This window comes from Schistocerca serialis, chromosome 1 (assembly GCF_023864345.2).
Source record: "Schistocerca serialis cubense isolate TAMUIC-IGC-003099 chromosome 1, iqSchSeri2.2, whole genome shotgun sequence".
Classification (NCBI taxonomy): Eukaryota; Metazoa; Arthropoda; class Insecta; order Orthoptera; family Acrididae; genus Schistocerca; species Schistocerca serialis.
The window spans coordinates 408,741,978-408,754,027 of record NC_064638.1 but is presented as its reverse complement, the minus strand read 5'-3'; the positions used below and the strand labels follow the sequence as shown (position 1 = coordinate 408,754,027).

At 41.8% G+C, this 12,050-nt stretch overlaps 1 protein-coding gene across 1 annotated transcript in view; it reads left to right on the top strand.

Moving 5' to 3' along the window:
• The window catches only part of LOC126475533 (protein doublesex-like), a 398,582-nt gene that overhangs the window by 114,425 nt on the left and 272,107 nt on the right, over positions 1-12,050 (top strand). Inside the window, exon 2 of the mRNA XM_050103477.1 lies at positions 11,945-11,980. Coding sequence (XP_049959434.1) covers positions 11,945-11,980 — 36 coding nt within the window. The remainder of the gene's footprint in view (positions 1-11,944; positions 11,981-12,050) is intronic.

The following is a 12,050-nucleotide window of genomic DNA, read 5'->3' as shown; positions in this document are numbered from 1 at the left end:
CGATGGCCAAACAATAACTTGGTAAATCGAACGAAAATGTGACCGTAAGTTCCCGTTTGCACACATAGTTTGGGGCATTTAAGACCAATTCTGTTCGTCCCTGATTCTCAAGACAGTCCTGAAAACTACTCTTCTGCTTTATTCATTTCGTTAATCGTTTCCGTAACAAAGCCATGTGTTAGGCATTGCTAGTCAATGTAAGCGCAACGCTGTCAAGGAATCGCCAAAAAAGTTTACACTGGTTTCCACAAACCAGGGAGAAGCAGCGATACCTTAGCTGATGAAGTCAGCAAAGCGCATGAAACGCTACAGCAACAACGTGCGGCATGTAATACAGATAATAATGGTTTCTGTGCTCTAGATAGTAAGTGAATGCATTCTTTCTTCAGAGTAGCCCTCAGTATGGCCATAGTCGAGGAAGATGTATACGAGCGCTGTCATATCTCTTAGAGATATTACAAACTCACATTATGTAATTCCCGAAGGTGTTCCACTGTGTTCTGGCCCGGAAGCTGGGCAGGCCAATACATCTCAGGAGTGTTATTGCCTCACAGGCTCTGCTTTATGACAGGATGCATTGTGATGACGGCAAAACAAACGTCGTATCAGAATTGTTCCTCTAATGTACGCAGTATGCAATGCTGTAAAAATGCCCGTATCATTACGCATTTAGTGTTTTTTTTTTATCTTAATAAGGGGAGCACACCCTAATCTCATAAAACACCCCCATATTGTAACACCACCTCCATATTTCACTGTTGACGCTATACTTGAGGGCAGGTAAGGTTTTCCAGGCATTCGCCAAACCCAAACCCTTCCACCGGGCCGGCCGGAGTGGCCGAGCGGTTCTAGGCGCTTCAGTCTGGAACCGCGCGACCGCTACGTCGCAGGTTCGAATCCTGCTTCGGGCATGGATGTGTGTGATGTCCTTAGGTTAGTTAGGTTTAAGTAGTTCTAAGTTCTAGGGGACTGATGAACTCAGATGTAAGCCCCATAGTGCTCAGAGCCATTTCTACCATTTCCACTAGAAGAAATCTAGGATGATGATAAATCTGTATTTAGAATGTTACAGGTTCCTTCTGCTAATAAACTGAGACGAACAACCAAACTCACTTTTATTTCAGGTTTCTAGAAGACACTTTAGCTTATGCTTTTTGCTTGTTTTTGATATTTCTAGTTAAAACGATGTTAATATTTGTCAACGCGCTTGGTTTTTCGAAAGTCTCTCTTTGTGCCAGTGCTATATCAGGTAAAAATTTAATACCTGTACATTTAATACCTGTACACCAATACAAGATGTAAAGAGCTACGTTAGCGACGAAATTTCATACATGCTTACGGTTCTATCTTTTCTGTCTACGATGCTGATTCTATTATTGGTACAAACACTTGAGGACGTTGAATTTTCAGGAATTGATGTTTAAGGGACTTGGAGGGAAGATAACTTATTTAATATAATGCGTTGAGGATTGTTTGTGTAAAGAAGGCTGTTTATAAGTTTGCAAACGTGTTTTCGCGAGTTTGTAAAGTGAGCATTTGTCTGGCTCTGTACAAAGAAAAATGGCTAATATCACTCCAGGATTCTCTGAAAAATCGTGAACGTAAATAGTACTTAAATACCTTTGTACTTTATGCTTTATCAACTACCCATATCAACAGAAGGCGATATGCAAGATGAGGTGGTACAGAAGATGAGGTGTCCAAGCGGAGTTAATAGTTTCATGCCAGCGAGGCGCCTAAGTTCACGTACAAACTTCGCTTGGACAACCTCATTAGCACTCAGGCCAAGTACCATCTCGGGTGGCATCAGACGGAGTGGCTGTTATCTCGCAAGCACCAGACAACAAGCGACTGTGCGCCACTTGCGTCGCAAGGACAAAACACTCCGTGTTTCGCAGACAGTAACTAATTGTGACTAGGGACTTCCTATACCCATTATTCCTTTAAATGTTCGTCCACGCTATACATACATCGCAGACGTCGCTAGCAACTAAGGCACATTAAACTTCTCCTTGCATCCCTGTATTAAGGATTAACTGCCAATGTGCTGTCAATGAATATGATCGTGCCACCTACAAAATTAAACATTTTATTTTTTTCTCACGATATAGTTTTCATCAACAACAAATGATCGTCAAGAGCTCCTCCTCCAATTATTGAGGTCTATGTAGCTCCAGCGATGGCACGTAGCGACTCGACAATTTAACAGGTTCTACTTCTTTGGGTTATCTGCAAAACATACCACTTTTTATGCAAATAGTATTGGAAATTACATGGGAATTTTTATATTGATGCACGCACAATGTAACCGGAGGAAACAAGAAATAAAGATGTCTAACCCGAAGAAGTGACACCATTTCGTATTAGCTGAAATCACACAATTGTATTTTCCCGGCTCATTATTTGCTCCTGGATCGATGTAGACACAGGCTTAGGTGTAATACGAAAAAATTTTTACAGTCTGCCTTCACGGGAACTAATGAGTAAAGAGCTTGTCGTTATTGTTCTGAAACATAAAACTCGTTACAACATTTGAGGTCTTGCTAACAGAATGGATGGGTCACAATCATGTGACATGTGTCATCGACGCATTCACAGGCGTAATCTCGGATTTGGGAACGAAGCTTGCCGTGTCACTTTCAAAGGAACCATTTCGCATTTGCCTAAGCGATTTAGGGAAACTATGGAAAGCCGAAATCTGGATGACTAGAGGGAGAATCGAACCACTATCTTTCCGAATGCAGGTCCAGTGCCTTACATTCATAACCGATTTGTGTATTGTTGACAAATGTAGGAGGGATTTACCCAGCTGCGAAGTAAGACAACATCTGATGGGAAAAGTGAAAGGAAAAGTTGGAGTAGATACACCATTCAAAATTAGCTTTCAGCAGGAGGTTGTAAGTATTAGAAAAGATTTTTGAGAACGAATTCTGTTACGTACTTTGCATGCTGTTTGGTTACTACAAGGTTACTATCTCGTTGATCATAAAAAGAAAACGACGACGACAAACAGGATCCAAAGGTGACAAAATTTTTTGTTGAAATACGTAATTGATTGGCAATTCATGCAGTACAACAGATGTTTAAATACAGGTGTTAAACATATTAAAATATAAAATCGAATGATAAGTCAAATATTCCGCTAGAACTGTATTTATTTAAGTCGGTTAAAGATCCACAGAACCGCTTTAGCAACTTTTAAGGTGCGTTTTTGGTGTATATCTGTACTGAAAATTTTAGAAGTTAATGCTATGATGATGTTGAATAGAAACTATCTGCGATATCTTGAAGTACTGAGTGAATATACGTGAAGAAGGATGAAGATATTACACATCTAGTTAGGAAACTGTGTGTCCATCACACACCCCCTAGAAAGAAAGGGCTATGGCGCTGCGGTCATGGACTGTGCGGCTGGTCCCGGTGGAGGTTCGAGTCCTCCGTCGGGCATGGGTGTGTGTGTTTGTCCTTAGGATAATTTAGGTTAAGTAGTGTGTAAGCGTAGGGACTGATGACGTCAGCAGTTAAGTCCCATAAGATTTCACACACATTCGAACATTCAAAGAAAGGGCGCATACTTATTTAATAAATAAGATATGTAATTTCATGCCAAAAGAAGATTACTTACAAATGGCATTTTATATGGAACAGAGAGTTACAGAACGCTGCAGAGTAATAGTTGGCGTGGCTGAACAAAGTTCTCAGCCCTCCTCAATTGATGAAAACCGTCATCAATTATGAATGTACAGTCTAAAAAACGAAGGAATAGAACTAGGAATCAGAAACTGACCCTTGATTTAAAAAAACAGCGAAGCAGTAACTAAAATGAAAAAAGATATGGGAACAGTCCCTATGTAACGTGGAACAATTGCCACAAACGGGACTCAACTGTGTTAAAACCACGAACTATCCTCATTTTAGCGATTACAGTATGTTCTTATCGGCCTATGTTAAGCAACAGACAATGCTCCTCGTAAATGATTCCTGGAACTTATTGGGTCCGGGAGTAATTGAAGAATAAAATAGAAGTTAGTAGTTAAAACTATGCTGATGGTCAAGAAAGCCGACACGCTTGTACGTGTTTGTCTACAACATAATAATAATCGCAGCAGCTGACACAAGCTACGTGGCGTCGTGTGTGCCAACCGGACACTGAGACGGCTAAGGACATAAACTATCGCAGGCAACACGTGAGACGAGATAAGTACGATGCTAATGATCTTCTGAGGAACTGTGGGCACCACACGAACTATTAGGCTCGGCTCTCTGTATTACATAAAAGTTGAATGTGGGTGATACTAATATAATAACTCTACTAAGGTGAAAATTTTAAAAATTCTTCTTGTTTCTGCATCATTAAAACAGTGCATACATTAAACGGATCAGATGATCTACACGTGAACCGGCAGTGGGACATTAATATTTAAAAAAACCTGTAACAAGCTAACTAACTAGTTAGCTGCTGAGAAACCTTACTTCAAAATTTAGATAGTCAAAATTGGCCAGTAAGCTCACTGTCTTCATTCCGTTTGGTTACTGAATTATCAGGGGACTTTCTTATCGACTTTGTTACAAAAAGGTACGGCCAAACTTTCAGGAAACATTCCTCACACACAAATAAAGAAAAGATGTTATGTGGACATGTGTCCGGAAACGCTTAATTTCCATGTTAGAGCTCATTTTAGTTTCGTCAGTATGTACTGTACTTCCTCGATTCACCGCCAGTTGGCCCAATTGAAGGAAGGTAATGTTGACTTCGGTGCTTGTGTTGATATGCGACTCATTGCTCTACAGTACTAGCATCAAGCACATCATTACGTAGCATCAACAGGTTAGTGTTCATCACGAACGTGGTTTTGCAGTCAGTACAATGTTTACAAATGCGGAGTTGACAGATGCCCATTTGATGTATGGATTAGCACGGGGCAATAGCCGTGGCGCAGTACGTTTGTATCGAGACAGATTTCCAGAACGAAGGTGTCCCGACAGGAAGACGTTCGAAGCAATTGATCGGCGTCTTAGGGAGCACGGAACATTCCAGCCTATGAGTCGCGTCTGGGGAAGACCTAGAACGACGAGGACACCTGCAATGGACGAGGCAATTCTTCGTGCAGTTGACGGTAATCCTAATGTCAGCGTCAGAGAAGTTGGTGCTGTACAAGGTAACGTTGACCAGGTTACTGTATGGAGAGTGCTACGGGAGAAACAGTTGTTTCCGTACCATGTACAGCGTGTGCAGGCACTATCAGAAGCTGATTGGCCTCCACGGGTACACTTCTGCGAATGGTCCATCCAACAATGTGTCAATCCTCATTTCAGTGCAAATGTTCTCTTTACGGATGAGGCTTCATTCCAACGTTATCAAATTTTAAATTTTCATAATCAACATGTGTGGGCTGACGAGAATCCGCACGCAATTGTGCAATCACGTCATCAACACAGATTTTCTGTGAACGTTTGGCAGGCATTGTTGGTGATGTCTTGATTGGACGTCATGTTCTTCCACCTACGCTCAATGGAGCACGTTATCATGATTTCATACGGGATACTCTACCTGTGCTGCTAGATCATGTGCCTTTACAAGTACGACACAACATGTGGTTCATGCACGATGGAGTTCCTGCACATTTCATTCGAAGTGTTCGTACGCTTCTCAACAATAGATTCGGAGACCGATGGATTGGTAGAGGCGGACCAATTCCATGGCCTCCACGCTCTCCTGACGTCAACCCTCTTGACTTTCATTTATGGGGGCATTTGAAAGCTCTTGTCTACGCAACCCCGGTACCAAATGTAGAGACTCTTCGTGCCCGTATTGTGGACGGCTGTGATACAATACGCCATTCTCCAGGGCTGCATCAGCGCATCAGGTATTCCATGCGACGGACGGTGGATGCATGTATCCTCGCTAACGGTGGAAATTTTGAACATTTCCTGTAACAAAGTGTTTGAAGTCACGCTGGTACGTTCTGTTGCTGTGTGTTTCCATTCCATGATTCATGTGATTTGAAGAGAAATAATAAAATGAGCTCTAATATGGAAAGTAAGCGTTTCTGGACACATGTCCACATAACATATATTCTTTCTTTGTGTGTGAGGAATGTTTCCTGAAAGTTTGGACGTACCTTTTTGTAACACCCTGTATGTCCTTAGGTTAGTTAGGTTTAAGTAGTTCTAAGTTCTAGGGACTGATGACCTCAGAAGTTAAGTCCCATAGTTCTCAGAGTCATTTGAACCATGTCGACCCGCGGGTTCAGGGTCAACATTGATATCGCGGCGCAACACCACCTACCGGTAAATTGTGCATGCGGCTCTCGTTCTCGCTATGTGGCTCGTGCAGGAAGCCTCGCAGACGAATGCACTAACTGTACCGGAAAATCAGTGAATTTGAAAGAAGGCGCATTACTGGCATGAGAGAATGTGATGCATCAATCAGGAACATTTTTGCTCTTGTGGGTCTAAGTGTTTCGCCAGTTCACGTGTCTGTGTGCAGAATGGTTCACGGAAGGCCTCTTAGAACACGAGGAAATTGGTCAGTTCGCACCACCCAAGCACCCCCTGAGAAGATCGACACCTCATCCGAATGGTATAGCAGATCTGTGTACTCCTCGGCTCTGGTATGACAGTGTATACTATCAGGGGAGACAGTCCGTCGCCGTTTATTACGGCATGGGTTACGAGCGCGCCGCCCACATCTTCGCCTACCTTTGACGAATGTGCACAAGCGTGCTAGACGGCAGTGTTGTATGAAAAGACATTACTGGGGGCTGAAATGGCATCAGATAGAGTTTTTAGACGAATCCAGGTTCTGTTTGAAAATATGGCCGCATTTTGGTTCGCCGCAATCAGGTGGAGCGCCTTCACAGTGCCTGCATTCGCACAAGACATTCAGCGCCAATCCAAGGCTTTATGATGTGGGGTGCTATTGGGTACAACCACAAATCACAGGTGGCGCGTGTCCAGGACACTACGTGAATGACATCCAGCGACTCATAGCCATAGCCATATCCTTTCTGCACAACTCCCCTGACGCCATTTTTCAGTAAGACAATGCACGACCACATGTTGCTCCACGAACACGTGCCTTCTTGGTGTAACAGGATTTGAGTCTTTCGCCGTGGCCCTCCAGATCACCAGACTTGTCGCCAATCGAAAATCATGGGTGTAGCGTTGTGACCCAATGCCAACCCCCACAGATGGACTTTGGAACCAGGTGAACGCAGCTTGGATAACTATAGCACAATACGCCATTCACGACATAATGAGTCGATACCATCAGTGGGACAAGCTGTCAGAATCCATGGCGGATGCTGTGCGTACTAAACAACAAGGAACATGCCGAACCGAGGTGACTGAAATGTTAATAATCTCTGCGGAACATACTAATGTACATCTCCCGCTTGCATTCTACTGTCTGGCAGTTACATCAGAATTTCACTTTTGCAATGGATTATCTCGCGCTTGCATTAACCTGTGATCCAGCAGTGTTAACCATTTAAACATGTTTCCTAGACAAATGTATTCCCAAAATTTCGTACTCTACATTAATTATTATTTGGTGTTGCTATTTGGTTTTCATCAGTGTATTTGTCTGGAGCTCAGTTGTAATTTGCCACTCTCCCTCCCATTGCCCCCCGTGCTTCTGCCCCCTCCCCACTTATCTACGTATCATCCCTGACGCAAGGAACTGTGAATCTTTCCACCACATAATTGAATTAGTAATTGCTGGATACCAGTGAATGGTTGAAACATCCCCTTAGAAAAAATTATGAATTACTGTGCTGGTAAACCACTTACGCTATTTGATTTTCAAACAGCTGCGCAAAACTGAACGTACTCAGACATTTCTCTCTTTACTTATTCTGATCATCACTAAATTGACACACAATATTTTTAGCGCAACGCAATCTGACTTTCAAGAATCCCTACAAAAGAATGGCAGTGACTAACAATAACCTATACCTTTCATGAATCACTTATCTGCCAAAAATCTTCGTTACTCGAACTACTGCAATACAGCGACCGCCAATACTGCCAGCTAAATAAAGGATTCTAACTACTGAAGGCACTAACTACTGTTAGGCATAGTTAGCAAATGAAAGATTTTGATAGAGAACAAACAATGTATTTACCTTAATAGTGCTGAAAACTCATAATATATGTATCAGTTCATGACATACAGTCTTACAAATTTCGTCTTCCTGACGGACACACGTCCAGATCGTCCGCTCTCAGAACTCTGCCATCCCTCTTCCCACATCCACCACTGCTTGTGGTTCACCTCCAACTGCCCAAGGCTACGCTCTGTTCACATCCAACTGCCCAACACTACAATAGCAATATTCCAACAATGCAAACCAGCCACAGACTGCACACAGCACAGTCAGTGATTTTCATACAGAGCGCTACGTGGCGTTACCAACATAAAAACCTAAACAGCCTACTTACATGGTGTTCCAAATCTGATATTGCGCTATTCTTCTTATTTTACAGTTTATGATTGAGTTTTTTCTCAAAAAAGATTTGGTCTTTTCACAACTCGTGATTAATCAGGTTGTTGTGGTGGTGGTGGTTAGTGTTTAACGTCCCGTCGACAACGAGGTCATTAGAGACGGAGCGCAAGCTCGGGTTAGGGAAGGATTGGGAAGGAAATCGGCCGTGCCCTTTCAAAGGAACCATCTCGGCATTCGCCTGAAACGATTTAGGGAAATCACGGAAAACCTAAATCAGGATGGCCGGAGACGGGATTGAACCGTCGTCCTCCCGAATGCGAGTCCAGTGTGAGGTTGTTGTTGTTTTGGTCTTAAGTTCGAAGATTGGTATGTTATAACGCTAGTGTATGCTGTTTAAGTCTTTGAGTAACTACTGCAACCTACAAGGGCGTGCTGAAATTTAAAGTCTCCGAATTTTTTACGTGAAAACTCAATGCTTAAAAAAAAAGTTATTAATATTATTCGCGTTCATTCTTCATATCTACATATTTCTTTCTCAACATAGTCGCCGGAGCGACTACCACATTTCATCCAATGAGAGGGCAGTTTGATGATAACATCACTGTAGAATGTTTGACTTTGTTGACGGAGCAGCAACCTCACCTCTGCTTACAGCGCTTCATCACTATCAAAGTCATATCCACGAAGGTGTTTTTTTTGAGTTCTGGAAATAGATGATAATCGAATGCTGTCAATTCAGGACTATATGGACGATGATCGATGACAGTGAACTCAAGGTGTCGGATCGTTGCAGATGTCACGTAGGTCGTGTGTGGTCTGTCATTGTTGTGCCAAAAGGGGAGGGGGGGGGGGAGCTCTACGAGTGGACGAACTTTTCGAATTCGAAACTTGACAACAGCACGCTGTTTGTCACGCACCGACGTAGTTGCGTTGCACATCGCATCTTACATGCTACTATTCGGAGACTCCTTGCGGCAAAGTGTTGCAAATATGCAGACATGAAGAATTAAGACGTAGAATGTTAGTAACTTTGGTCTGGAATGGTACAAGGACAATTCAAAGATGATAAGAATTGGAAGTGCAAATGATGATATTAGCTTAAACTGCTTGGAATTCGCTGATGATCTTGCTCTCCTAGCCAACACCGTTCAAGAAGCTAGGCAACAAGTGAAATCACTACAAGAAATAGCAGAGAAAGTAGGCCTTAGAATATCATTTGAAAAAACGGAGATTATGCTAACTGATCCACCACTTGCAAACAAAATTACAATAGGAGAACAGGAAATCAAAATTGTTGATAAATTTAAATATTTAGGCGTAATAATAACATACAATCTAAATGAGAAGCCATCATGACAGAACAGAATAATAAAACTGAACTATGCAAATTACATTACCAAAACTACATACAAGAAAAAAAGCCTATCTATAGATGCAAAATTAAAACACTATAAAACAGTTACACAACCAGAAATAACGTATGCAGCTGAAACTTTCAAAACAAGTAACACAGCAGAAATTGATAGAATACTAAAAATAGAACGAAGAATAATTAAGACATGTATAAATAAACAGTATAAAATAAATGGACATTGGAGAATAGCATCAAGTGAAACAGTATATAAGAAAATAGAACCAGTCATGAGCACAATCAGGAAGGGGCAGACAGAAGAGCAAAACACCTTTCATACACGAATAGACTCTAATAATTATATTACCTAAATATCATATTTATTGTTGAACCAAATTGTATCCCTGTGTAACAACATGTTTACAACTTTGTATTTTTGACTAGAGTGGTCCAATGAAGGCCATAAAATAAATAATAATAATAACTTTGGTCTTATTTAAAAAGGTTGAAGAGTTTCACATAAAAAATTGGGAGGCATTACGGTTCTGCACGCTCTAGTACATCCACTTCAATCTGCTTATTGTGTTCATGCCTAGATCGTCCCATACCATTTTTACGCCTCACAGTAACCTTTACTAAACTGATTATTCCTGATTCCTTGATACCTTAGGATGCGTTCTGTCACCAGATCCCTTCTCTTAGTCAAGTTGTGCCACAATTTTTCTGGCAGGTAATCTTGTAAAGGTGCAGCACGCAGCCTACACCATATGTTGCTCAAGAAAATCGAACGTTTTGTTCAATGTAAGAGTCGAATCACACAAGAAGTACGTTTCTCAACAAAGAAACAGCACGACACCGGAAGCTGGGAGACAATTCGAGATGCCGTTTTGCTGCTACCTTTACTCTCCGTCTGCTCCGTTGTTATTTTCTCGGAACTGAAAGCAAGGATGCAGCCACAGCGCATTTCGTGCTGGCGGGAGTGATCTTTGTGTGGTTTCTGCATAGCGGCAAACGAACAAGACTGCCGCCAGAGGCCTTGTGGCAATTAGTGTTGAATTCCATCGCGTCCCTGACGCTTTTCATCTGGCGCACGCTGCTCAGTGCAAATTTACTTGCTCGACACGTGTGAATAACTGATGCCCGTAGGACAGGAAAGCTTATTAGCAACATTTTGTCCAATGCTGGAGATACGAAATAATTTACAGAGGGTCCAAATTGACTTATTCCCGAAGCGTATATACCAGACGTAATATCACCCAACGATTATAGCAATAGTTTTCACCAACTGCCGGGAGGCTCATTTTAACGTTAGTGAAGGGACTGGTGTATCATTTTCGCGTAGCCGCTTCGGTCTTTGCAATCATAATACGCGAAGGCTTTCATCAGGAGCTACATAAATTCCAGAAGATAGCAAAACTGGTTTCTGGCGCATTCGTCGTTTGTAATTCATGACTGTAGCGTGCAGGATGAGATTTGGTCTTCCGAATGTTGAATTGCGTGAGTGGCGCTGAATAACAAGTGAAACATTTTTCACTGTCATTCATATTGCAGATTGCGGTGTCAGAGATCGCCTTAGATACAGCCTGAAGGGGCACATTTCGACTCGACTAAGCACGTTGTAACTTACATAATCGTTGCCCAAAATCTACGAAAAGTATAAGGTAGCAGAAAAGAGTAGTATTTTTTATGCCTTCATAAAGCACAGTAGGTTTCACGTAACTAGCTAAGGGTTGCGAATAGTATTATCTTTTCTGACTCTACAAGTACTAGCTCCCGTAGGAAGTTTAAGGCGATGAAGTACATAATTTTGATTTTTGGTGAGATAATATGTCTACATTCTATTTCCATGAATATTTCTCGCAAACGTGATTACCATCCTCAGTATACATATTTAAACTGTTTGTGTCGATTATTTTAGGTCTGCGTCTTGGTCTTAGCATCTTAATTCACATTGAGAAATCGGTTATTTCCGTTTAATTTTACGTCGGTGCAAGGCACGTCAGTCGTATTTTTATTCATTTATTCTTTTTTTCGAAACAGTGATGGGACAAGACTGTTTCTGTCTAATTTTTTTTGTTAAAATAGTTTTCCCGCTGGACCTCTACGAATATTCTTCATTAATTTTCGCAACCTCTGTTTTCAGATGGATCACGACCAACGGAAGGGAGTAGAACTTACGGTAAGTAGTAAACGACTATGTAAATACCCACAAGTACTACACAGTCATTTCTGGATTATGGCTCTGCTTC